Raw genomic sequence first — 24,940 nt, 5'->3', positions numbered from 1 at the left:
AATAAACTTTTTAAGGGAAGTCTCAGGTGAGAACTTGAGTGGGATTTGTGAAGAGATCAGTAGGCTAGAGTTTCATTTTCATGATCTTATATATCATTTTAACTTTATTGATAAGTCAGAGGAAGTTTCTTTATTAATTCAATATTATATATATAAAAACATTATTTTGACTACAATCTTAAAAAGGCATTTGAAGTTCAAACTGCTTTCCTTGTTCATTTGCATATAAAACATTTTTTTGAGTTAAGGCTATATATGGTGGAACTGTTACGCAACTGCACAGGTGGGAGGAATTTGGAAGTCTTTTTCAGTTCACGCAACAGTGTCCCTGAGCAAAACAAAACCTACACACTGCTCTACACCCTTCCTGAAAACATCGTTCGGTCTGAGCACGGAATTCCAGAGCCCAGGGCAGAACAAAGAGAATCGGTCAAACCTAGTAAGAGAAAACTGCTCAATTAGGTGAGTTGTTATCCTTGGAGGTGAAGTATATCATTTATATCTTAAAAACTGAGTTTAATGAGTCACTAATTATATTGTTAGACTCTTAAAAGCTATCAATATGTGTTTTCCAAAGGGGCAATATTTCCCTCCCAAACCAGTCTAACAATACAGTATGTCTCTTATCTCTTATAGGTCTTTGGAAACAAAACATATTATAGCATAGTGTTGTGTCATCTCACCAGTAACTGATGCCAGATGTGATCGTTTTATCTTTGTTTCTTTATATTTATTCCTAAAAATCTGACTTTTACAGCTGTGAAAATGCCACCACCTCCTGTGATCAGAATACCCAGGAATGAACAGCCCACAAGAGACAGAACTGGCACTCTTGACGTCCCTTTGAAATTCTTGGATCAGGACTACCAGGAATTAAAGAAAAGCTGCTTCACTAATAACAGGAGTTATGTTGATGAGAAGTTCCCTTTAAACAGCAGCTCCATTGACCCAAAGAAGAAACTTGGATTGAATATGGAACAAATCAAATGGTTGAGGCCATCAGTAAGTTACCTGTATTTACTTTCCATCTTCAGAAACTTAAGAAACTTTCATGAAGAGTAGACCTTATTGTTTGAACGGATCTAAAACAATTTGTTGAATATTACTTGTTATGATCAATTGTTGCAAAATGTCTCTTAGGGCTTGTAAGAACAGGTTTATCTGTAGCATTTCCCAACATATTTCTTTTATTTACAATTGTGGCAAGACATCTTAAAGGTACAATATGTAAGATTTTTGGATTAAAATATCCACAACGACTAAAACGATGTTATATACTTTGTTGATGTGTACTGGCATGATCGCAAATGTTTCCAGCAATGTTTAAATCCAGAGAGATCAGGTATTTTAACCATTGTAACGGCCGTGTCATTGTGTCGCCTGTCAATGACGTAATATATCCACATTACCAGTAGGACATATTTGTGTTTAGATACTTTTATTGACAGAAAACAAACCATTGTTATATAGGTCAACACGGTTATTCTTATTGCTTGAATCTCTTGTTTTCTTGATTTACCGCGAGTAACATGTTTGCACCATGCCTCAGAGACAATGCTATTTTGTCAAGTGATTAACATGGCATAATCAGACAGACCTTGTAGTAACATTTTCTCCACCATACAATATATTTTAAAATTAAGTGCATGCCATTAAGCAACACAAGTCACCCAGCTTTTCGATCTAGCTTACTGCAATTAACCAGCCACCGAGCGAACGCACAGAGTAACATTAACATAACTTTAAACACACTCAAATGTACCGGTATTTTAGTTTTTTAAGTATTTTTAGTCATTTTAAGATGACAACTCCCATGATTCCACATTCAGTCACGGCATCATCAATCTACGCCTTTGTTATTGCTTTGAAAAAGGAACCTGAGGCGTACTGTGCCTTTAAGTGTCTTGAAAGCAGATTCAAAATACGCTATACGAGTCTAAATGTTTTCTGTTGTTCCCAAATCCGTAGGGCAAATTTCATTGTATAACGTATTAATCTCTCTCTCTTTAGAAAATAGTGGCAGACCCTCAACTCATTGTAAAGGGGGTTTCCAGGTTTGACTATTCGCAAGGATCTTATTTAGGTATGTTTATATCTGTGTTTATTTACATACTCCAGTAGGCTTTGGCTTTGAATGATAGGCTACTGTATATGCAGTAAATAGCATCACTCTATATTTTGCCTTTTGTTAACTCAATGATAGATACATTTTTGCTAATGTTTGTGCTTTTACCTTAGGAGACTGCTGGTTTCTTGCTTCAGTTGGAGCTTTAACCTTTCAGAAGGATGTCATGGACCAGGTCATGCCAGTTGGCCAGTCATTTGGTGAAGATTATGCAGGGATATTTCACTTTAGAGTGAGTTCTTTGGTCTTTTTCAAAATAACTTAAATACATTTTATGAAATAAAATGATCAGTCCTTAAACCTTCTGCTTTATTCATATAGTTCTGGAGGTTTGGGAAATGGATTGACGTTGTCATTGATGACAAACTGCCAACAATCAATGGCAAGCTCATTTTTGTTCATTCAAAAACATCTAATGAGTTTTGGCCTGCCTTGCTGGAGAAAGCTTATGCCAAGTAGGTTTATTCTTAAAATGATTATTCTTTCTTAGTATAAAAGCACGTTTGTTTATTGAACATAAAAATATTATGTTACACTTGATTTTACAGTATGTTTACTTAAAGTGTACTTACCCAAGACAGTAATATAAGATAACTACATGGGTAGTTAAGGGGTACTATGAGTTAAGTTTAGGGATACGTTCAGAGTTAGTACCTAGTTATTTCCCAGTTATTGTAAAGTACTCTTTGTACATGGGGATCAAGACTGTAAATAAAGTTGGTTACACTTTATTTTAAGGTGTCATTGTTACAGTGTAATTATACATTTAAGTACTGAGTAATATTGAGCAACTACATGTAGGGTTAGGGTAGGATTAGGATTTGGTTGAGGGTTAGTTGCATGTAATCATGCAGAATTTAATGTTATTACTATGGTAAGTATGAATTACAAGGACACTGTAAAATAAAATGTTACCTTAAAGTGCTACCAAATGTTATTGAACCATAATTACAAGTGATTTTGGCCCTTTATATGTATTGTATGTATTCTGGTTCTGAAGTTGCTTTACAGATAGAAGTTTTGGTTATTGTCACAATGATTACAGTCCAAACCCGGTCCTGGAGGGCCACTGTCCTGCAGAGTTTAGCTCCAGCTTGCCTCAACACTCCTGCCTGGAAGTTTCTAGAATGCCTAGTAAGACCTTGATGAGCTGGTTCTGGTGTGTTTAATTGGGGTTGGAGCTGAACTCTGCAGGACAGTGGCCCTCCAGGAGCAGGATTGGACACCCCTGATCTATTTTAATCATCAACAATTTGAGTAATCCCACAGAATCAATCATTAAAGGCTTGTTGGTCCACTGTATATACAGTATTGAAATGTAGAATGACTTTTACAGGGTGTGCGGCTCCTATGCTGACATGCACGCTGGTCTTGTATCTGAGGCTCTGTTGGACTTCACTGGTGGCGTCCACGTGCACTTTGAAACAGCAAAAACTTCTATTGATTTGTGGAGCCTGATGAACCGTGCAGCAAAAACAAAAGCTCTGATGGCCTGTGGCACCTTTCTGGGGGTAAGCAGTGACCTCAGGCTTGTCCTTTCATTACCGTGACAGATTATCACCATGTCCAGCTAAAGCTCTGTCGTATTTTGCATTAAAGATTTCAATGTTCAATTAAAGGAACACTTCACCTCTGGAAAGATGAATGTGTATTTAAAATGGGTCATTTATGTAGAAGAAATGTGAAATTATTTTTGAATTTGGAGCCTTCTAGACTGAGAAAAGCCAGAAAATGTATTTTTGGCTTATGGGGATGAAAGACAACAACTCCCAGAATGCACTTGCTTCGCTGCCCTAGTAGGCCACGCCTACCGGTAAGAGATCGCAGTAAACAACAAGGCTATGCTACTAGTGAGTCTCCGTGAGTCTGCCCAGTATTTTGATGTCGCCAAAAATGTCCAGGATTCGGCTTTTGCGTTCTTCAGTCGCCATTTCTCATGTTTACTGTGACGAGCAGGAACGAGACTGACGGCCGCGGAGAACGATGCGAGCCCGGTGGCGTGATTACTGATGAGTGGCGCCGGCGCCTGTGAGACGCACCGGTCTCGTATCTCTCACAGAGGAGCGGGAATTTTCCTAGCAATGTTAAAACGCACATCAAACGATCACTTGTTTAGCGTTCATGTAAACACTACATTCAGATTCACCAATCGGAATGAATTCAGTTAGATTGAAACAAAAGGTGTGCATGTAAACTATGAATGCGACTGCAGAAAGCAAAAGCCGAATCCTGGACATTTTGGACGATCTCGACGGCCGGACATGTCCGGGGAAAAGAGGATGGTCACCGCTACTACTCAGCTTTCTCCACAGAATAAGAAACTGTTAGCTTTAGCTTCCAAATAAAGAATGGCTGACACTATATGTACATTCTGTGAGTGAGATCCCTCTATGGGCGGGTTGAAAACATGCGGAACAGCGCCTTCTACTGGATAAATGATGAGCTAGTGTTTGTAGTCTTACCCTTATTCAAAGAAATTTGACTTCCTGCTTTTTATGACGCAAATTGACGATTTTTGCGTCATAAAAAGCAGGAAGTGGAACACTTAAATCCTTATTTCTCCCATCTCAGGGGAAAATAAGGGAATAAACCATGACCATTCGAAAATGTGACTGGGTTTCTAAAGATATAAAGTCTAATGCAAATGGGTGAAGTGTTCCTTTAAATACAAATTACTACAGTGAACATTTGTTCCCAATGTAGGGAACAATGTAGAGCATTAGCTGTACATGAAACAATCTTTTCCTATTTCCTGATACATATTTCACCGGGCAGCATTATTGATTAAATATGTCTGTTTTTCATACCATATCAGAAAACATCTGCAAACACAGAATTACCCAATGGCATTGTTCAAGGCCATGCATATTCAGTGACGGGGGTTTACAAGGTAAGTCTGCACAGAATCAAATGTCAGATCACAGTGCCATCAGATTAGACAGACAGACAGTGTCTTATTTCTTATTGGAAAGCAAGAATAGTGTGTTCTTTTCCAAGATGTAACTGCAAGTAAACTCAACAGGGTTCCTTCCAATTCCAGTCCTCTAATAAATTATTTTTTGAATTTGTTCAATTTGAATTTGTTCAATTTGTTGCATCAAAAGTGTCATGTCATGTTAGCCTGGCTAACGCCAGACCCAATTCTCGTTGAGACTTGGGTCTGGGAACCACATGTGCATTTTCTCGTATTTGAGGCGTGGTTTACGAATGCGCCGGCGCCGTTTATTGGGTGCTAAGAATGTCTATCAAATGCGCCTGTATGTAGCTCATAGCCAATCGTTTCCATTATACCAGATGACGTATGTAGAGAAATGGTTTAACGCCAAACGCTGCTCTTTTTTCTAAATAAAATTGCGATCTAAACTACTTAGAACAATATCTAAGGCTGCATCAAAAGGTAGCTTCGCGTCTGCTGCCATGTTGACTCCATAGATATAAACAAACTGCTTAGTTGTGTCGCAAAGATGTCGTCATCGTCTTGCTGCTCCCTCCCCGTTCTGTGATTGGTTCCCTAAACGAGGCGAAAATCAGATCCATGGTTTCCAGACTGCCTTTCAGCGAGAATAAAATCGCGCTGCGCAAAGGCAGTATGGGGAAACCCAGGCTAATGTCATGTTGTATTCTACAGGTAAAATACCAAGAAAAACGAGTTCAGCTGGTGAGAGTGTTGAACCCTTGGGGAAAAGGCGAGTGGACCGGTGACTGGAGTGACAAGTAAGAGTCATATGAAATTATAGGTGCACTAATCACAACACTGATCAAGCGTCATTCTTTGTTTGTACCACTAGATGATTCATGATTATTATTAAAAAAAAAATCTTAACAGGGTTATATATATATATGTATATTGTGGTAAGAGTTGGTACTACCCCTACGTTCCTGAAGAACTCCTACTGCAGTCGCCTGGTAGTCTTATGCTGTCAGGTTAGAATCTAGGATTAAATCCCCACTAGTCTGTTTAGCCTGAACCAATCTATCTAGGTGTCCCTACACTCGTGAAGCAATAGAAATCATTGAGAACAATTGATCAGAATTCATGCGCACCCTTCCAGCTGAATCGTTCCTGGATCTTCTTGTTGTCTTTGGGTTTTGCAAGATACTTTATACTGCTCTTTATATTACTTATAGAACTGTCTTTGTAAGCTGAAGTAAAAACTGAACAGTATTTGTCTTTATAAAATAAGTTTATTTAAACAAAAGATAAAAATACTGGTGTAACCAATGATTAATATTTGTAGCAAAATCATCCAAAAGGTTACAGGTTAAAATACTTCAGCTCATCCAATTTCAACAGGGCAGTCCTGTATGAATGGAAAATTACATAGGCTATTTGTAAGCAGTTCAAGCAATATGTGTAAAAAAATAATAACTTGTCCTCGTCTGAGTTATTCACCAGTACAGCAGATCAGTAACGAAAGTAACTGAAAACGAAGTTCAGTTAAAGACTGAACAGATAGAGAATTTCTCTTTTTGGTGGTAGGTACATGTCAACAAAATCAAAATGCACAACTGTTACATATAGCGGTTGAAGCAGGATCCATACGCAGCACACTTTATTAAATAGACACAAAACTTTACGAACGGTAGTCAGGAATAGGATTTCAAGACCAGAAACAACCACATACACATAAACAATCAAACAAGAACTCACAAAGACAGGGCTGAAACACAAAGGATAAACGAGTTAGACAAGATAACAAGGGGGCGTGGTAAATCAGAAACACCTGTGAACAATGATCAGACAATTAACAAGACACATGGCAAACAGTGAATCACATAACAGACAAGAACAAGGAACAAGACACAAAACCCACACCGTGACAACAACACTCACAGTCAAAATGCAGCCATATATATGCGGGACGCGGTTACATTGTCCCAATGCATTTGTCTGGTAGTTTTCCAGAGGAATAAACCTCGTGAGTTATTTCTTCATTCTTTGTGGCCTCCGGTGATGTCATTGTGTTCCATGTATGGGCATTTTTTTGCGTCTTCCACGCTGTGTGTAAATATCAGGAAGTGAGTTTGTAAGTTCATCAAAATGAAACAACTGCCATACAATATATATATTCCAGGTGTTTCTTGGTGATCAATTTTATATAACCAAAACCTTATGTTAAGATGACTCATGCACTGAGTATTGTTTATTAGGCAATGGCATTGAGAAACTTTGCATGTGACCAAAATATTTGCTGTTTTTTCATTGAAGTAGTTTTATCTGGCAATTATCAGTTTTCCTTCATTGTTAGAGTGTGCAGGCCTTTTTGAATCTTAGGGTACGTTTACACGACAAACTAAAGTTTTTCCTTTGCGTTTTTGGCGTACAACGACAATGAAACACTACGCGTCGCCTATAGACTGAACATGTAACACGTATGACGTCACAGTTTTCACAAATTTGTGTTTTTACATGGAGACGATAACATTTTCATTTTCAAAAACTTGCACAGGCTCCCAAAACTCTGTTGTCATGTAAATAAATGGCCAAAACGCACAACAAGTTTTCTGTATTAAATTTAAAATTGTGTCTGTAAATGCCCCCTCAGTCCTTGAAAAGGAATGTTCACACAACATAGATTAAATCGCTGGAGGTTGTAAAGTGCTGTTGGTTTTTCATTTGCAGTTACATAACGATCACTGTCATTCATATCTCCGGAATCTGCTAACTCACATTCACTGAAGGATATTTTGAATGAATGAGCTTTTGTTGCCTTTAGTCACTCTTTTGTAATAGAATATCCGTTTAAAAACAAAAGCCTGTTATTTAGTGACATCATCTTCTGCTAACTTTATTTCCATCCTTTTTGGTATCTTATTTAATTCTGAGCCATTGAAAATTCAAATATCTTTTTTAACAAAATATATATTAATTACAAAAGATGATTATTCAGTTCAAAAGGTAGGCCTACAGTATATCTGTTTTTTTCCTCTATATTTGCTGCTGTTAGTTTCTCAGTTAGCATAACCATGTAATATTTTAATATATGCTTCTGCATAACTTTAGGTCATCGTTGTGGGACAAAGTGAGTGAGAAGGAGCGATCCAGGTGTCGTTCTTTGGCCAATGACGGAGAGTTCTGGTGAGCATTAACTGTAGTTTCAGATATGATCTCTTGCATTAATGAATCAAATGTTTTCAGTAACTCATATTTTACTGCAGGATGTCAATGGAGGACTTCACCAAAAACTTTGAAGACGTTGATATTTGCTGCCTCAGTCCTGATTTTCTGGACAGTTCCTCTGAATGCAGATGGACTTCCACATGTTACAAAGACAGCTGGGTTGCTGGGACAACAGCTGGTGGCTGCCTCAATAATAAAGGTAACTCATAAATATATAATGAGAGAGAGAGTGGCATGTGAGCATTTCATTCAATTACATACTAGCATGCATGAATAGAAATATGAATATGCTTATAAATAAAGCATATAAAATATGCTTTTTGAGTGTCTATGCATAGTATTGGCCGTGTGTGTGTGTGTGTGTGTGTGTGTGTGTGTGTGTGTGTGTGTGTGTGTGTGTGTGTGTGTGTGTGTGTGTGTGTGTGTGTGTGTGTGTGTGTGTGTGTGTGTGTGTGTGTGTGTGTGTGTGTGTGTGTGTGAACAGTGGGGAGAACAAGTATTTGATACACTGGCGATTTTGCAGGTTTGCTACTTACAAAGCATGTAGAGGTCTGTAATTTTGATCATAGGTACACTTCAACTGTGAGAGACGGAATCTAAATTATATATATATATAAATATATATATAACTATATAATTTTTAAATAATTAATTAGCATTTTATTGCATGACATAAGTATTTGATCACCTACCAACCAGTAAGAATTCCGTCTCTCACAGACCTGTTAGTTTTTCTTTAAGAAGCCCTACCGTTCGCCACTCATTGCCTGTATTAACTGCACCTGTTTGAACTCGTTACCTGTATAAAAGACACCAGTCCACACACTCAATCAAACAGACTCCAACCTCTCCACAATGATCTAGACCAGAGAGCTGTGTAAGGACATCAGGGATAAAATTGTAGACCTGCACAAGGCTGGGATGGGCTACTGGACAATAGGCAAGCAGCTTGGTGAGAAGGCAACAACTGTTGGCGCAATTATTAGAAAATGGAAGAAGTTCAAGATGACGGTCAATCTCCCTCGGTCTGGGGCACCATGCAAGATATCACCTCGTGGGGCATCAATGATCATGAGGAAGGTGAGGGATCAGCCCAGAACTACACGGCAGGACCTGGTCAATGACCTGAAGAGAGCTGGGACCACAGTCTCAAAGAAAACCATTAGTAATGCACTACGCCGTCATGGATTAAAATCCTGCAGCGCAGGCAAGGTCCCCCTGCTCAAGCCAGCGCATGTCCAGGCCCGTCTGATGTTTGCCAATGACCATCTGGATGATCCAGAGGAGGAATGGGAGAAGGTTATGTGGTCTGATGAGACAAAAATAGAGTTTTTTGGGTCTAAACTCCACTCGTCGTGTTTGGAGGAAGAAGAACAAGAGTACAACCCCAAGAACACCATCCCAACCGTGAAGCATGGATGTGGAAACATCATTCTTTGGGGATGCTTTTCTGCAAAGGGGACAGGACGATTGCACAGTATTGAGGGGAGGATGGATGGGGCCATGTATTGCAAGATCTTGGTCAACAACCTCCTTCCCTCAGTAAGAGCATTGAAGATGGGTCGTGGCTCGGTCTTCCAGCACGACAACGACCCAAAACACACAGCCAGGGCAACTAAGGAGTGGCTCCGTAAGAAGCATCTCAAGGTCCTGAAGTGGCCTAGCCAGTCTCCAGACCTGAACCCAATAGAAAATCTTTGGAGGGAGCTGAAAGTCTGTATTGCCCAGCGACAGACCTGAAGAAACAGGAGAAGGTCTGTGTGGAGGAGTGGGCCAAAATCCCTGCTACAGTGTGTGTAAACCTGGCCAAGAACTACAGGAAACGTATGATACAGAAAAAAAAACAGTTTTCTGTACCAAATATTAAGTTCTGCTTTTCTGATGTATCAAATACTTATGTCATGCAATTAAAATGCAAATGAATTACTTACAAATCATACATAGATGGCATGGTGTTCTCAACGCGTAGCAGAAAATCCTCAGTCCAAACATTAGCTCTCTTCGGGTGGTGTTCCCGTTTATTATAAAGGTAAAATTGATAATTTACATTAAAATGGTACTTCACCCAGTGCTAAGTAATAAAGTGCTGTTGGTAAATTGGGTGCTCACGGCTACGGTGAAAACCGTGTGTTCCTCGCCATCCACACCTTTTCCTAACTGATTGCCACACCTGTAAATATACCTAACACCCAGTGCAACACTCCCACTAAGTGGCCAGAATAAGTTATAGCAATGTTAAACTATCCAGAAAAGGTGAATGTATAAATGGCTCCTACAGTGATTTTCTGGATTTTTGTAGAAGTCTGACATTTTTATCATAGGTACTTCTCAACTGTGAGTGACGGAATCTAAAACATGCTTTGTAAGTGGGAAACAAAATTGGAAGTGTATCAAATACTTGTTCTCCCCAGTGTGTGTGTGTGCGCCTACTGCATGTACCTCAAAGGTCTGATTCAATGGATGTCTTGTAGACTCTTTCTGGAGGAACCCTCAGTTTCGAGTGAGGATTGAGAAGCTTGATAAGGAATGTAGTGGTCAGTGCCCTGAAAACATACTGGTGTCCCTCATGCAGAACCATGAGAAGAGAAACAGAAGTGAAGTCTCTAACTATGCCATCGGCTTCAGTGTTTTTGCGGTCAGTATTAACAAATAACTCTATTGGAGTCACAGAAATACAGTTATTTTGGTTTCCACTTATTAATGGTGTGCTATTCTATTTTCTACTTCAACAGATTCCACCAGAGGCAAGTACAAATAGTTAATTCAAGCTCAAAAGTGTTCAACTTTGCTTTGAAAATGCATAAATTACAATTACAAATTACAAAATGCTTTAATACAAGTTTATATTTAATTCTCCTTTAGATGAAAGATGTGAAGCTCCCGGACAAGTTCTTCTACCGCAAACGCCCCATTGAAGGTAGTGGGAACTTCATCAATGCAAGAAATGTGATGAGATTCTTCAAGCTTGAACCAGGAGAGTATCTCATTGTACCGTCCACTTTCAACCCTAAAGAGTGTGCAAAATTCATATTGTCCATCTTCTCAAAGAGTGAATCCCATAGGAGAAATAAGAAACCTGAGATGACATATGTATGAAATGATCGATCAGTGAGACTCCAGATAAATGAAAAGACACGACTGCAGTAATGACAGTTTCATACAGTGCTATGCTATATATATATATATATATATATATATATTCCTTGGGGATTTTTTGTTGTTTACAAGCATTATTGTTTCTCTTAAACTATACTTAATGTAATACCTGAATTTGTGAGCTGTAAAATGAATGTTATTATAGTCACATTTATTGTTGTTTATTTGTTAGATTTTGTCATGTTGTAATGTCGTGTTTGGATTAGGTCAGTCATAATGAGACCTTGTGAAGTGTGACAAAAGCTCCAATACTAAAAAACAGTTTTTCAAACAATTATTTTTCCTTGTATAACTGATTGGCCGCTGGTGAGGCTGTGTTGAGTTTTTCCAGTTGCTCCATTTAGTTTCTGGAGGAATAAGTGAAGTTCCCCTGTAAGTTTTGAACTAATACGGCAGTTACGGGTTTCTTACAGTAGAGGGCAGCAGTTTACTAAAACAATGGACATCACATTCACAACAAACACAGGTAGAAGTGAAGTGAGAGCATTTACTATGAGCCTCGGCCAGTCAAGAAGTATCGCTGTAGTAACATGAGTCTCAAATGCGTCTCCTTTGACGGTTGACCTGGTATGAGTCGGATTCGGGTGAGCGTCTCTGGTTTTGTAACTAAATCATCGCTAAATTAAAGTGTTGCCCCTGTTGATGCCATCTAATGACATAATTAACGTTATAATGGCAAAACGCTTGTCTTTCAATTTAAGATCATTCAAAAGTAGCCCTCTATTTCAAATTTGTTTTCACGAATCACGCCATATGTTCACTTCAAGTATTTCATTAGATATGTGAACACTAGGTTATGTGTGGAGAGTATGAACTTGACATATACGATCACAAAACGTCTTGGTTTTTATTATTATTGTAGGCTTAGATCTCCATTTTTGATCACCTCATGGATCTTAATAGGCCTACCAGTGTAACTGAGATCTTAGAGAGAATTGGAAGAAACTTTATTTATAAAAATTAATTATTAGTAAAATATTAGAATTAATGATTAATAGGCTATTACACCATTGTCCCTCTAGCAGTTTAAAACAAAATTGACCCTTCGCAGGGAGCTTGATTGGCTTGAAGGTGATCTGACCAATCATACTTTGCTTTCCGCCATTTTGTCTGTTTTAAATAGGCCTATTGACGTTTATTGTAAGGTTCGAATAAATTTAATTTATTGTCTAAACTGCGTCTGGACATTATTTTCTGACAGCCACGTGGGGAGACAGGGTGGGGATTTATATGACGTCCACCTGTGAATGCAGACACGATGGCTGGATTGTGTTTACATTAACGTTTACACTGAGATCCGATCACAATGCGACCTCGACTAGCCTACCTCCGAAACTGGACATGCTGATCGGATAACATTCCGATCAGAAGCGCGTTTACACTTGTCTTTTCAATGTGTGTGTGGACAACATCCAGATACAGGTCGCGTGTTAATGCCAAGTGTAAACGCAGCCTTTTGTGGATTAACATGGGAGGATTTGAACTTGAAAAACGGAGTGTGCTGACGCCTTTCCGCGGTTAAAACAACATTCCTTCTTCTGTTCATTAATGTTTATTTGATGCTATAATCAATCACCGGCACGAGACCGGTGGCATGATTAATGATGAACGACACCTGTGAGGCGCACCTTGTGTAGATCGAGAGAGGCCAGGCCTGTTTAAAAAAAAAAAATGTTTTTCTTCTTCTTCTGTTTTGTGTGACCAGGACTCGTCCGCGGGGGGCAGCTGTTTTATATTTTCATTTTTGTAACTTATTTGTTTATTACAATTGTTGAATGTTTGCCATTTCCCACCTCCTTCTTCCCATAAGATCTGAACCTCGTTAGAGTGAGCTAATAAAGTATTAAAACTCAGTCGAATCAATATTTTGTGTACAGTTATTTAATTATGCCATCCAGTAGCTATTCAGACTGAAATCCTCTCCATCAGTTAGTTAAATTGTTCTCAGAATATAACCCCCTTCAGTCTGATTAAGGTGTCATAGCCTAACCTCTGCTTCGCATCGGGGTCCTCATCACCCTGTCGGTGGTTATTCTCAGTGAACAACCGGCTGGGTGTGTATTATCCCTTACTTATGGAGAGGATCTCAAGCTGAATAGCTAAATATATTACCTATCCATTATTAGACACAATATTTCCTTGAATATAAATTCCATCACAGCACAACAACATCCATAATGAGATGACCCTTCACAATAGATAATGCTTTACAATCAACTCTATTAGAGAGCTACATATGGCAATCTTTCTGTTCAATAAAATACCTTACTCACCTGTTGAGAAATAAAAAATGAAAGTGGATTCTTGTTTTATTACAAACTCTGTCGCGTTATCTTTTTGCCATCAGAATTTTCCCGGAGACTGGAGATTTAGCTGCTCCATGTCAACATTTCTCACTCGTGACAACTAGCCTGTTGACGAACTATCCCTTTAATGCGCAACATAGCCTATATTGAGGATAATACCCAATGGATCAGAATTTGACTTATCAAAAACTAGTAAAGGTTTGTGTGTTTTCCTGGACTTGTGGCTCTAATTGAATAAAACTGTTAAAGTGGTTCCTCTAAAAGTTTAAATGTGCTATTGTATTGCTTGTAGAATTATTTTTCTGTTACAATTAGCCACAATCTTAGCAACAATCTTAAAAAGACATTTGAAGTTCTTGAAAGCTCTCTGTGCTCATTTGCATATTACTTTTTTTTAGAGTTAAGGCTATATATGGTGGAACTGTTACACAACTGCACAGGTGGGAGGAATTGGGAAGTCTTTTTAAGTTCACGCAATAGTGTCCATGAGCAAAACCAAACCTACACACTGCTCTACACCCTTCTTGAAAACATCATTGGTTCTGAGCACAGAATTCCAGAGCCCAGGGCAGAACACAGAGAACCAGTCAAACCTTGTAAGAGAAAACTGCTCAATTAGGTGAGTTGTTATCCTTGGAGGTGAAGTATATCATTTATATCTTAAAAACTGAGTTTAATCACTAATTATATTGTAAGTCTCTTAAAAGCTATCAAGATGTGTCTTCCAAAATGAAAATATTTCCCTCCCAAACAAGCCTATGTCTCTTATCTCTTATAGGTCTTTGGAAACAAAACATATTATAGCATAGTGTTGTGTCATCTCACCAGTAACTGATGCCAGATGTGACCGTTTTATCTGTTTTTCTTTATATTTATTCCTAAAAATCTGACTTTTACAGCTGTAAAAATGCCACCACCTCCTGTGACCAGAATACCCAGGAATGAACAGCCCACGATAGACAAAACTGGCACTCTTGACGTCCCTTTGAAATTCTTGGATCAGGACTACCAGGAGTTGAAGAAGAGCTGCTTCACCAAAAACATTACATATGTTGATGAGAAGTTCCCTTCAAACAGCAGCTCCATTGACCCAAAGAAGAAACTTGGATTGGATATGGAACAAATCCAATGGTTGAGGCCATCAGTAAGTTTCCATCTTCAGACCTTCAAAAACTCTAAAGAAGAGTAGACATTATTGTTTGAATGAATCTAAAATAATTTGAATATTACCTGTCACCATCAGATGTTGCAAAATGTCTCTTAGGGCTTGTAAGAACAGGTTTATCTGTAGCATTTCCCAACATATTTTTATTTACAATTGTGGCAAGACATCTTAAAGGCACAATATGTAAGATGTTTGGATTAAAATGTCCAACAAACACCAATACAATGTTATATATTTGCATATTGTATATAATTGCATGATCCCAAATGTTTCCAACAATGTTAAAATCAAGAAAATCAGGTACAGTGTTTTAACTAGTGTAACGGCCCGTGTCATTATGTCGTCTGTCAATGACATATCCATGTTACCGGCAGAAGACGCTTCAATATATTGTTATTATGTATACTATGTTATGTGTTTAATAATTATTATGCTTTAATATATTATGTGTTTTATTAGAAAGGTGAACAACTTTTTGGATACTTTTATCAACAGAAAACTAATCATATAGTTTAACACGGTTAGTGGCCTCAGAGACATTGTAATTTACATAATCAGACAGATCTTGTAGTAACAGTACAGCGTACTCAACTATACAATATATTTTTAAATTAAGTGCTTGCCATTTAGCAACACAAGTCACCCAGCTTTTAATAATATGATATTCTAATATCGATCTAAGTTACTACAATGTGCAAAACAAGTGTCTCATACCAGCCACCGAGCAAACGCACAGAGTAACGTCAACATAACTTTCAACACACTCAAATGCATTTTAGTAAGATTGTAAAACAGCACTGTTACCCCACAATTTTTTTAAATCAGATAAAGTATAAGAAGTTGAGAGAAGTATGAGATCCTGTATCAGATACCTGTATGAGAAGTAATTCAGCACTTGCGGCTGTTTTATTAGAATTAAATAAAATGAGGGGAATTTAAGTGATCAAACATACTGTAACTGTAATAAAGTTTAAGTTCAGGAAAGGAGGTGAACTTTAAATGTAACTGAAATAAAAACAGCAAGGTGAAATGTCCCACGGCTCTCGGCCACGCCCTGCTTCATACCACAGTAACGTTAATAAAATGAATCAATCATTAATCCCGTCGGATTGCTTTCCATCGGCTGTGGAGGTGAAGAGGACAACTCCCATGATTCCACGTTCAGTCACGGCATCATCAAGCTACGCCTTTGTTATTGATTTGAAAAAGGAACCTCTAGAGGCGTACTGTGCCTTTAAGTGCCTTGAAAGCAAAGTGTATCAAACTACACTATATGAGTCTAAATGTCTTCTGTTGTTCCCAAATCCTTAGGTAACTAATTGCAATGTCATTGTATAATGTATTAATTTAATTAATTTCTCTCTTTAGAAAATAGTGGCAGACCCTCAACTCATTGTAAAGGGGGTTTCCAGGTTTGACTATTCCCAAGGATCTTATTTAGGTATGTTTATATCTGTGTTTATTTACATACTCCAGTAGGTGTTGGTTTTGAATGATACTGTATCTATTCAGTAAATAGCATCACTCCATATAGACCAGAATGCCTTTTGTTAACTCAATCAAATCAGTTTTTGCTAATGTTTGTGCTTTTATCTTAGGAGACTGCTGGTTTCTTGCTTCAGTTGGAGCTTTAACCTTTCAGAAGGATGTCATGGACCAGGTCATGCCAGTTGGCCAGTCATTTGGTGAAGATTATGCAGGGATATTTCGCTTTAGAGTGAGTTCTTTGGTCTTTTTCAAAATAACTTAAATACATTTTATGAAATCAAATGATCAGTCCTTAAACCTTCTGCTTTATTCATATAGTTCTGGAGGTTTGGGAAATGGATTGACGTTGTCATTGATGACAAACTGCCAACAATCAATGGCGAGCTCATTTTTGTTCATTCAAACACATCTAATGAGTTTTGGCCTGCCTTGCTGGAGAAAGCTTATGCCAAGTAGGTTTATTCTTAAAATGATTATTCTTTCTTAGTATAAAAGCACGTTTGTTTATTGAACATAAAAATATTAGGTTACACTTGATTTTACAGTATGTGTACTTAAAGTGTACTTACCCAAGACAGCACTGGTAATATAATATAACTACATGGGTAAAGGTTAAGTTTAGGGGTAGGTTCAGGGTTAGTACCTAGTTATTACCCAGTTATTGTAATTTCCATAATATATGTACATGGGGGACATGACTGAAGGGTTACACTTTATTTGAAGGTGTCATTGTTACAGTGTAATTATACATTTAAATACTGAGTAATATTAAGCAACTACATGTACTTATAATAGGTTTGGGTTAGGGTAGGACTAGGATTTGGTTGAGGGTTAGTTGCATGTAATTATGCATAATTTACTGTTATTAACAAGGACACTGTAAAATAAAGTGTTACCAATAAAGTGCTACCAAATATTATTTAACCATAATTACAAGAGATTTTGGCCCTTTATATGTTTTGTATGTACTCTGGTTCAGGTGGAAGTTTTGGACATTGTCACAATGATTACAGTCCAAACCCGGTCCTGGAGGGCCACTGTCCTGCAGAGTTTAGCTCCAACTCTGCAGGACAGTGGCCCTCCAGGAGCAGGACTGGACACCACTGGTCTATTTTAATAATCAACAATTTGAGTAATCCCACAGAATCAATCATTAAAGGCTTGTTGGTCCACTGTATATACAGTATTGAAATGTAGAATGACTTTTACAGGGTGTGCGGGTCCTATGCTGACATGCACGCTGGTCTTGTATCTGAGGCTCTGTTGGACTTCACTGGTGGCGTCCACGTGCACTTTGAAACAGCAAAAACTTCTATTGATTTGTGGAGCTTGATGAACCGTGCAGAAAAAGCAAAAGCTCTGATGGCCTGTAGCACCTTTCTGGGGGTAAGCAGTGACCTCAGGCTTGTCCTTTCATTACCGTGGCATATTATCACCATGTCCAGCTAAAGCGTCACTGAAGTATTTTGCATTAAAGATTTGATTTCAATGTTCAATTAAATACAAATTACTGTAGTGAACATTTCTACAATGTAAGATGTAGGAAACAATGTAGAGCATTAGCTGTACATAAAACAACATTTCCTGATACACACAGTATTTCACCGGGCAGCATTATTGATTAAATATGTCTGTTTTTCATACCATATCAGAAAACATCTGCAAACACAGAATTACCCAATGGCATTGTTCAAGGCCATGCATATTCAGTGACGGGGGTTTACAAGGTAAGTCTGCACAGAATCAAATGTCAAATCACAGTGCCATCAGATTAGGGAGATAGATAGATAGATAGATAGATAGATAGATAGATAGATAGATAGATAGATAGATAGATAGAACAGATAGACAGACAGACAGACAGACAGACAGACAGACAGACAGACAGACAGACAGTCTTATTTCTTATTGGAAAACAAGAATAGTGCGTTCTGTTCCAAGATGTAACTGCAAGTAAACTCACCAGGGTTCCTTCCAATACCAATCCTCTAAGAAATGATCAAAACATGTAAAAATCTAGCTTTCTTAATTTGTTCACCATAGGACCATCACTTTTTCCGTTACATGATTTCCAGTCCATTTAGTTTTAAAACCTCCTACACTTTAACTTTGTGTTGATTTCCTAAGCAGTGCCCTCAATGCTCTGTTCTGGGACCTGTGTTCACATGTAACCACCTGGAAAATTTTTAAATTAGCCTGAGGTTGATTTTTATAGAAAGACAGGTGTTTAAAGGGGTGCCAAATCCTGTTCCTGGAGATCTACCTTTCTGTAAAGTTCCAATCCTGATCAAACACAACAGAACCAGCTATTTTAGATCTTCAGGAGCGCTTGATAATTACAGACGGGTGTGTTGGATCAGGGTTAGATCTGAACTCTGCAGGTTTGATCTGTACTATAGGAACAGGATTGCCCTGAACTACAACGATACTTGCTTTGTTCTCATATTAACTGTTTTTGTTGCTGTGTACACCAGTATTTATTTACTAATTGCATTCAGATGTATTAAGCATATGAGCTCCACACTTTGGTATGTCCTTTGTACAGTTTGCATTCATTCCTGTGTATCTCTTACGTCAGGCCTGTGATTTTGCAAGAGAAGTTTCTTGAAATAATGTTTTGTACTTTATGTAACTCAAAGCATTGTCAAGACAAGTCACTATTATTTATATAGCTTATTTTACAATACAGATTGTATCAAAGCAGCTTCACAGTGATAACATGAAAATAATACAACAAAGTTTGTTTCTAGAAGAAAATTGCGTCATCGTCCACCAGGGTTAAGGCAGATCAATAATATAGTTGAATATTAAATGTCCCCAACTAAGCAAGCCAAAAGACAAGGCACCAGTGGCAAGGAACCCAAACTCCATCAGGTGACAGAATGGAGAAAAATAACCTTGGGAGAAACGATGGCTCAGTCGAGGGCTAGTTCTCCTCTGCCCAATGAACAGTGTTTGATTATAATTCAGGCAGCATTACAGGTCAGAAGTCAGATTGGATCATAACATTCACAATATTTATCCAGTTCCATCTGGTTGGAGGTTAGAGTCATCACGCCGGTATGGAGACGAGTTGTTTGAGGATCAGTGCCGATGGCTGTCGTGTCCATGATGCCTTCACAGGGCTGATGAGGCTGGCACTTCAGGGGAGCGTTGTGGATGGGTCCGTGCGCAGGTCCATCATCTGATCTGGATATGGCCCGGATCGCCTGACTTCAGTAAACCTCGGAATAAACAGAAAGACTAACATTAGCGTAGATGCCATTCGTCTTATGGTGTAACGAGTACATCAGGTGTTATACAATGTTTTTATACAATGTTTAATAGGGAGCCAATGCAGTGTTGACAGAACGGGGCTAATATGGTCACTTCCTGGTTCTGGTAAGAACTCGAGCTGCTGCGTTTTGAACTAGCTGTAGTTTGTTTATTAAGCGTGCAGGGCAACCACCCATAAGAGCATTACAATAATCTAGCCTTGATGTCATGAACGCATGAACTGTTTCGCATTTTTTCATTGAAAGCATATGTCGTAGTTTAGATATATTTTTAAGATGGAAGAATGCGGTTTTACAGATGCTAGAAACGTGGCTTTCAAATGAAAGATTGGTATCAAAGAGCACACCCAGGTTCCTAACCGAGAACGAGGACATAACAGAGCAGCCATCAATTGTTAGACAGTATTCTAGGTTATTAAGTGAGGAAGTTTTTTGTCCAATAATTAAAATCTCTGTTTGGTTAAGTAGTAGGAAATTACTAGTCATCCAAATTTTTTTAATATCAGCTATGCATATCGTTAATTTCGTGAATTGGTAGGTTTCCTCAGGGTGCGAAGAAATATACAGCTGAGTATCATCAGCATAACAGTGATAACTAATTCCATGCTTCCTAATGATATCTCCCAAGGGAAGCATGTACAGAGTTAATAGCAACGGTCCTAGTACTGAGCCTTGTGGTACGCCACACTGAACTTGTGATCGATATGACATCTCTTAATTTACTGCTACAAACTGATAACGGTCAGATAAGTATGATTTGACCATGCTAGTGCAATTCCACTAATGCCAACATAATTTTCTAGTCTATTCAAAATAATGTTGTGGTCGATGGTGTTTAGTCACTTCAGTCCTGATTGGTTATTTCACAATATGAAGTTTTATGTAACAAAGTTCGGGAGGAACACATTCAGTTAATCAACCAATCAGCACAAGAGGAAGCCGGTATAAATATAGCCTTCCCTCACCTCTGTCCCATAACAGTTTCACAGCATCCCTCCACCACCCCATCACCTTACTCTTGGCTGGTTTTCTATCCCAGTCAAAAGGGGGGAGTACTCTGGGTTCGGCCCAAATTCCGTGCTCGCAGTCCTCTCCCGGACAGCACGCCAAATACGCATAAATTACTACATCTGATTTAATGTATGTGTGAACTCGTGAAATCCCTGGTGAAATGGCATATTCTGTATTTTGATTTACACTGTGGTTGTGAAATCCCACAGAAGAAGTAAGCAGCCCACACTAAGGTTTTAAAGACTTTTATTACAAGAATTTTGCATTAAAAGTGCCATGTCATGTTGTATTCTACAGGTAACATGCCAAGAAAAACCAGTTCAGCTGGTGAGAGTGTTGAACCCTTGGGGAAAAGGCGAGTGGACCGGTGACTGGAGTGACAAGTAAGAGTCATATGAAATTAGGTTCACTAATCACAACACTGATCAAGCGTCATTCTTTGTTCGTACCACTATGATTCATGACTATTATATTAAAAAAAATCTTAATGAGGTTTGACAGTTGTATTAAGTTATTAGTATGCTAAATAACTTTTTTCACTTTGCTTATTAGCTTTTTAAACAGTAAATCTTTAAAAGTAATTTTGTCCCCATCATATATGTAGTGTATTAGATAAAATATTAAGCTCACCAAGCTGAATTCCATATTATTTTTTCTAGGTTTCTTTGATCAAAACATCAACATTTTAATAATTAATTTTAAATTATACCCCTACTTTGGTTTGCTTGGATGCTGCCATTTTTTAAAGCTGCTATTTTTGACAAGTCCCCATGCAAAATTCAGGTGTTTAATTAATTAATTAATTATTTCAATTTCAATCAAGATGATAGCATTTGGTGATCAATTATATATATATTTTTGCGTACAGATGACAATGTTGTCAAAGGTATTCACACGGATCCGCAAAAACTATTAATAGTGCTGTATTATTCATGCCAGGCCAGTAGTTGGCGCTGTCACTTTGTAAAGAAACACTTCACGCCTATAGACTAAACATAATACATATGCACATAACGTCACCGGTTTCACAAATTTGCGTTTTTGTACTTTACACATAAATTATAATATTATTGTTCTCAAAAACTTGCTCAGAGCCCAAAAACCCTGTTGTCGTGTAAATAAAACGCCAAAACGTTTTCTGTTTTTAGTTTAAAATCTTGTCTAGTCTTGTTAAGGAATGTTCACACTAACATAAATTAAATCGTTGGAGGTTGTCAAGTCGTACTGTTGATTTTTAACTTGCATGAGTTACATCAACGGCCACTGATAACTCTCATTCACTGAAGGATATTTTGAATGAATGAGCTTTTGTTGCCTTTAGTCACTCTTTTGTCATATAATATACTTTTAAAAACAAATGCCTGTTCTTTAGTGACATCATCTTCTGGGAAATGACATAATTTGGGTGGGGAACAAAGCACAAACATCAATTACTTTTAAAAAGAGTTGATGAATTCTGATGTTTTGTGCTATGGTCACTTTAAAACATTCCAGCCTGTTAAAATGAGAGAAATTGGTTTGATAATATATAAAAAGATGGTTAAACAATATTAAAATTGACTTTAAATTGACTCTGATGTACAGTTGCTAACTTTATTTGCATCCTTTTTTTAATCTTATTTAATTACGTAACATTGAAAATTCAACTATACCCTTTTAGAGAAATAGTAATTACAACAGAAAGCTTGTACATTCAGTTCAAAAGTATATGTTTATTTTTTTTCCCTCTATATTTGCTGCTGTTAGTTTCTTAGTTAGCATAACCCAATGTAATATTTTAATATATGCTTCTGCATAACTTTAGGTCATCGTTGTGGGACAAAGTGAGTGAGAAGGAGCGATCCAGCTGTCGTTCTTTGGCCAATGACGGAGAGTTCTGGTGAGCATTAACTGTAGTTTCAGATATGATCTCTTGATCAATGAATCAAATGTTTTCAGTAACTCATATTTTACTGCAGGATGTCAATGGAGGACTTCACCAAAAACTTCGAAGACGTTGATATTTGCTGCCTCAGTCCTGATTTTCTGGACAGTTCCTCTGAATGCTGTTGGACTTCCACATGTTACAAAGACAGCTGGGTTGCTGGGACTACAGCTGCTGGCTGCATCAATAATAAAGGTAACTCATAAATATATAATGAGAGAGAGAGTGGCATGTGAGCATTTCATTCAATTACATACTAGCTTGCATGAATAGAAATATTAGATACAACATGCAATATGCTTTTTGAGTGTCTATGCATAGTATTGGCCATATGGTGTGTGTGTGTGTGTGTGTGTGTGTGTGTGTGTGTGTGTGTGTGTGTGTGTGTGTGTGTGTGTGTGTGTGTGTGTGTGTGTGTGTGTGTGTGTGTGTGTGTGTGTGTGTGTGTGTGTGTGTGTGTGTGTGTGTGTGTGTGTGTGTGTGTGTGTGTGTGTGTGTGTGTGTGTGTGTGTGTGTGTGTGTGTGTGTGTGTGTGTGTGTGTGCGCATGTGCTGCATGTACCTCAAAGATCTGATTCAATGGATGTCTTGTAGACTCTTTCTGGAGGAACCCTCAGTTTCGGGTGAGGATTGAGAAGCTTGATAAGGAATGTAGTGGTCAGTGCCCTGAAAACATACTGGTGTCCCTCATGCAGAACCATGAGAAGAGAAACAGAAGCGAAGTCTCTAACTATGCCATCGGCTTCAATGTTTTTGCGGTCAGTATTAACAAATAACTCTATTGGAGTCACAGAAATACAGTTATTTTGGTTTCCACTTATTAATGGTGTGCTATTCTATTTTCTACTTCAACAGATTCCACCAGCGGCAAGTACAAAATATAGTTAATTCAAGCTCCAAAGTGTTAAACTTTGCTTTTAAAATGCATAAATTACATGATATTTACAAAATAAACTGGTTGCTTGAATACAAGTTTATATTTCATTCTCCTTAAGATGAAAGATGCGAAGCTCCGAATTCCGAACATGTTCCTCTACGGCAAACGCCCCATTGAAGATAGTGGGAACTACATCAATGCAAGACAAGTGATGAGATTCTTCAAGCTTGAACCAGGAGAGTATCTCATTGTACCGGCCACTTTCAACCCTAAAGAGTGTGCAAAATTCATATTGTCCGTCTTCTCAAAGAGTGAATCCCATAGGAGAAATAACTAACCTGAGATGACATATGTATGAAATGACCGATCAGTGAGACTCCAGATAAATGAAAAGACACGACTGCAGCAATGACAGTTTCATACATGCTATGCTATATATATATATATATATATTCCTTGGGGTTTTTTGTTGTTTACAAGCATTATTGTTTCTCTTAAACTATATTTAATGTAGGCCTAATACCTGAATTTTTGAGCTGTAAAATAAATGTTATTTGTCACATTTATTGTTGTTTATTTGTTAGATGTTGTCATGTTGCAATGTTGTGTTTGGATTAGGTCAGTCATAATGAGACCTTGTTTTAGGATTTTTTTTTTTTCAAATATTGTTTTCATTGTAATTTAAATTTAGTTTCTATGTTTGCTTGTAAATTGTTTTTCTTTCTTTTTTTGTTTTTCTTTTGAAGTTGACCGAAATAAACTTTAACTAACTAACTAACTAACTAACTAACTTGTGAAGTGTGACAAAAGATACAATAATTTTTCAAACAATTATTTTTCCATGTATAAGACAGATTGGACGCTAGTGCGGCTGCGTTGAGTCCAGTTAAACTGCTCCAAATCCATACATTTTTTATTGGATAGTGTTTCGCTCCATTTAGTTTCTGGAGGAATAAGTGAAGTGCCCCTGTAAGTTTTGAACTAACACTGCAGTTACGGGTTTCTTGCAGTAGAGGGCAGCAGTTTACTAAAACAATGGACATCACATTCATTCACAACAAACACAGGTATAGTAGAAGTGAGAGCATTTACTGAGATCCGCCTCGGTCAGTCGAGAAGTATCGCTGTAGTAACATGAGTCTCAAATGCGTCTCCTTTGACGGTTGACCTGGTATGAGTCGGATTCGGGTGAGCGTCTCTGGTTTTGTAACTAAATCATCGCTAAATTAAAGTGTTGCCGGGGCGTCCAAGATTGACAGGTCTTCGCTGTAGCCACTCTTGATGCCATAACTAATGACATAATTATAATGGCAGAAAGTTTTCACGCCATATATTCACTTCAAGTATTTCATTATATTAGATAGGCCTATGTGAGGTTATGTTCAGAGAGCGTGAAATTGACATATTTACGAAAACGTCTTGGGGTTTATTGTATTTATTTAGGTCTCCACTTTTGATCACCTCATATATCTAAATACCAGGTGTAAATGAGG

General features: G+C 37.9%; 3 protein-coding genes across 4 annotated transcripts in view; all 3 read left to right on the top strand.

Moving 5' to 3' along the window:
- Positions 1-314: 314 nt before the first annotated feature.
- Positions 315-11,472, top strand: LOC307009063 (calpain-1 catalytic subunit-like). The gene is made up of 13 exons (XM_079632466.1): positions 315-462; positions 758-1,002; positions 2,011-2,083; positions 2,239-2,357; positions 2,447-2,580; positions 3,462-3,636; positions 4,941-5,015; positions 5,754-5,839; positions 8,130-8,204; positions 8,285-8,445; positions 10,718-10,881; positions 10,979-10,990; positions 11,109-11,472. Exons 2-13 carry the CDS (start codon positions 766-768, stop codon positions 11,340-11,342), a joined length of 1,545 nt encoding a protein of 514 aa, XP_079488592.1. The 5' UTR covers positions 315-462; positions 758-765; the 3' UTR covers positions 11,343-11,472.
- A 444-nt stretch (positions 11,473-11,916) lies between these two features.
- LOC307009066 (calpain-1 catalytic subunit-like) lies at positions 11,917-24,231 on the top strand. Its single transcript, XM_079632470.1, has 13 exons — positions 11,917-11,986; positions 14,107-14,327; positions 14,608-14,852; positions 16,242-16,314; positions 16,472-16,590; positions 16,680-16,813; positions 17,573-17,747; positions 18,014-18,088; positions 20,945-21,030; positions 22,452-22,526; positions 22,606-22,766; positions 23,165-23,332; positions 23,566-24,231. Exons 3-13 carry the CDS (start codon positions 14,616-14,618, stop codon positions 23,622-23,624), a joined length of 1,362 nt encoding a protein of 453 aa, XP_079488596.1. The 5' UTR covers positions 11,917-11,986; positions 14,107-14,327; positions 14,608-14,615; the 3' UTR covers positions 23,625-24,231.
- Positions 24,232-24,498: 267 nt separating this feature from the next.
- Positions 24,499-24,940, top strand: part of aspg (asparaginase homolog) — a 37,215-nt gene continuing 36,773 nt past the window's right edge. The window contains exon 1 of one of the 2 annotated variants that reach the window (XM_079632460.1): positions 24,499-24,635. Coding sequence is in view for 1 of the 2 variants with exons in the window: in XM_079632458.1 (XP_079488584.1) it covers positions 24,621-24,635 (15 nt within the window). In the remaining variant the exon portion in view is untranslated. The remainder of the gene's footprint in view (positions 24,636-24,940) is intronic. The other variant, XM_079632458.1, reaches the window with a different exon arrangement.

The sequence above is a fragment of the Phoxinus phoxinus genome (assembly GCF_949152265.1).
Source record: "Phoxinus phoxinus genome assembly, chromosome: 13".
Taxonomy (NCBI): domain Eukaryota; kingdom Metazoa; phylum Chordata; class Actinopteri; order Cypriniformes; family Leuciscidae; genus Phoxinus; species Phoxinus phoxinus.
The sequence above is the reverse complement of the archived record's forward strand: the minus strand, read 5'-3'. Positions and strand labels throughout refer to the sequence as shown.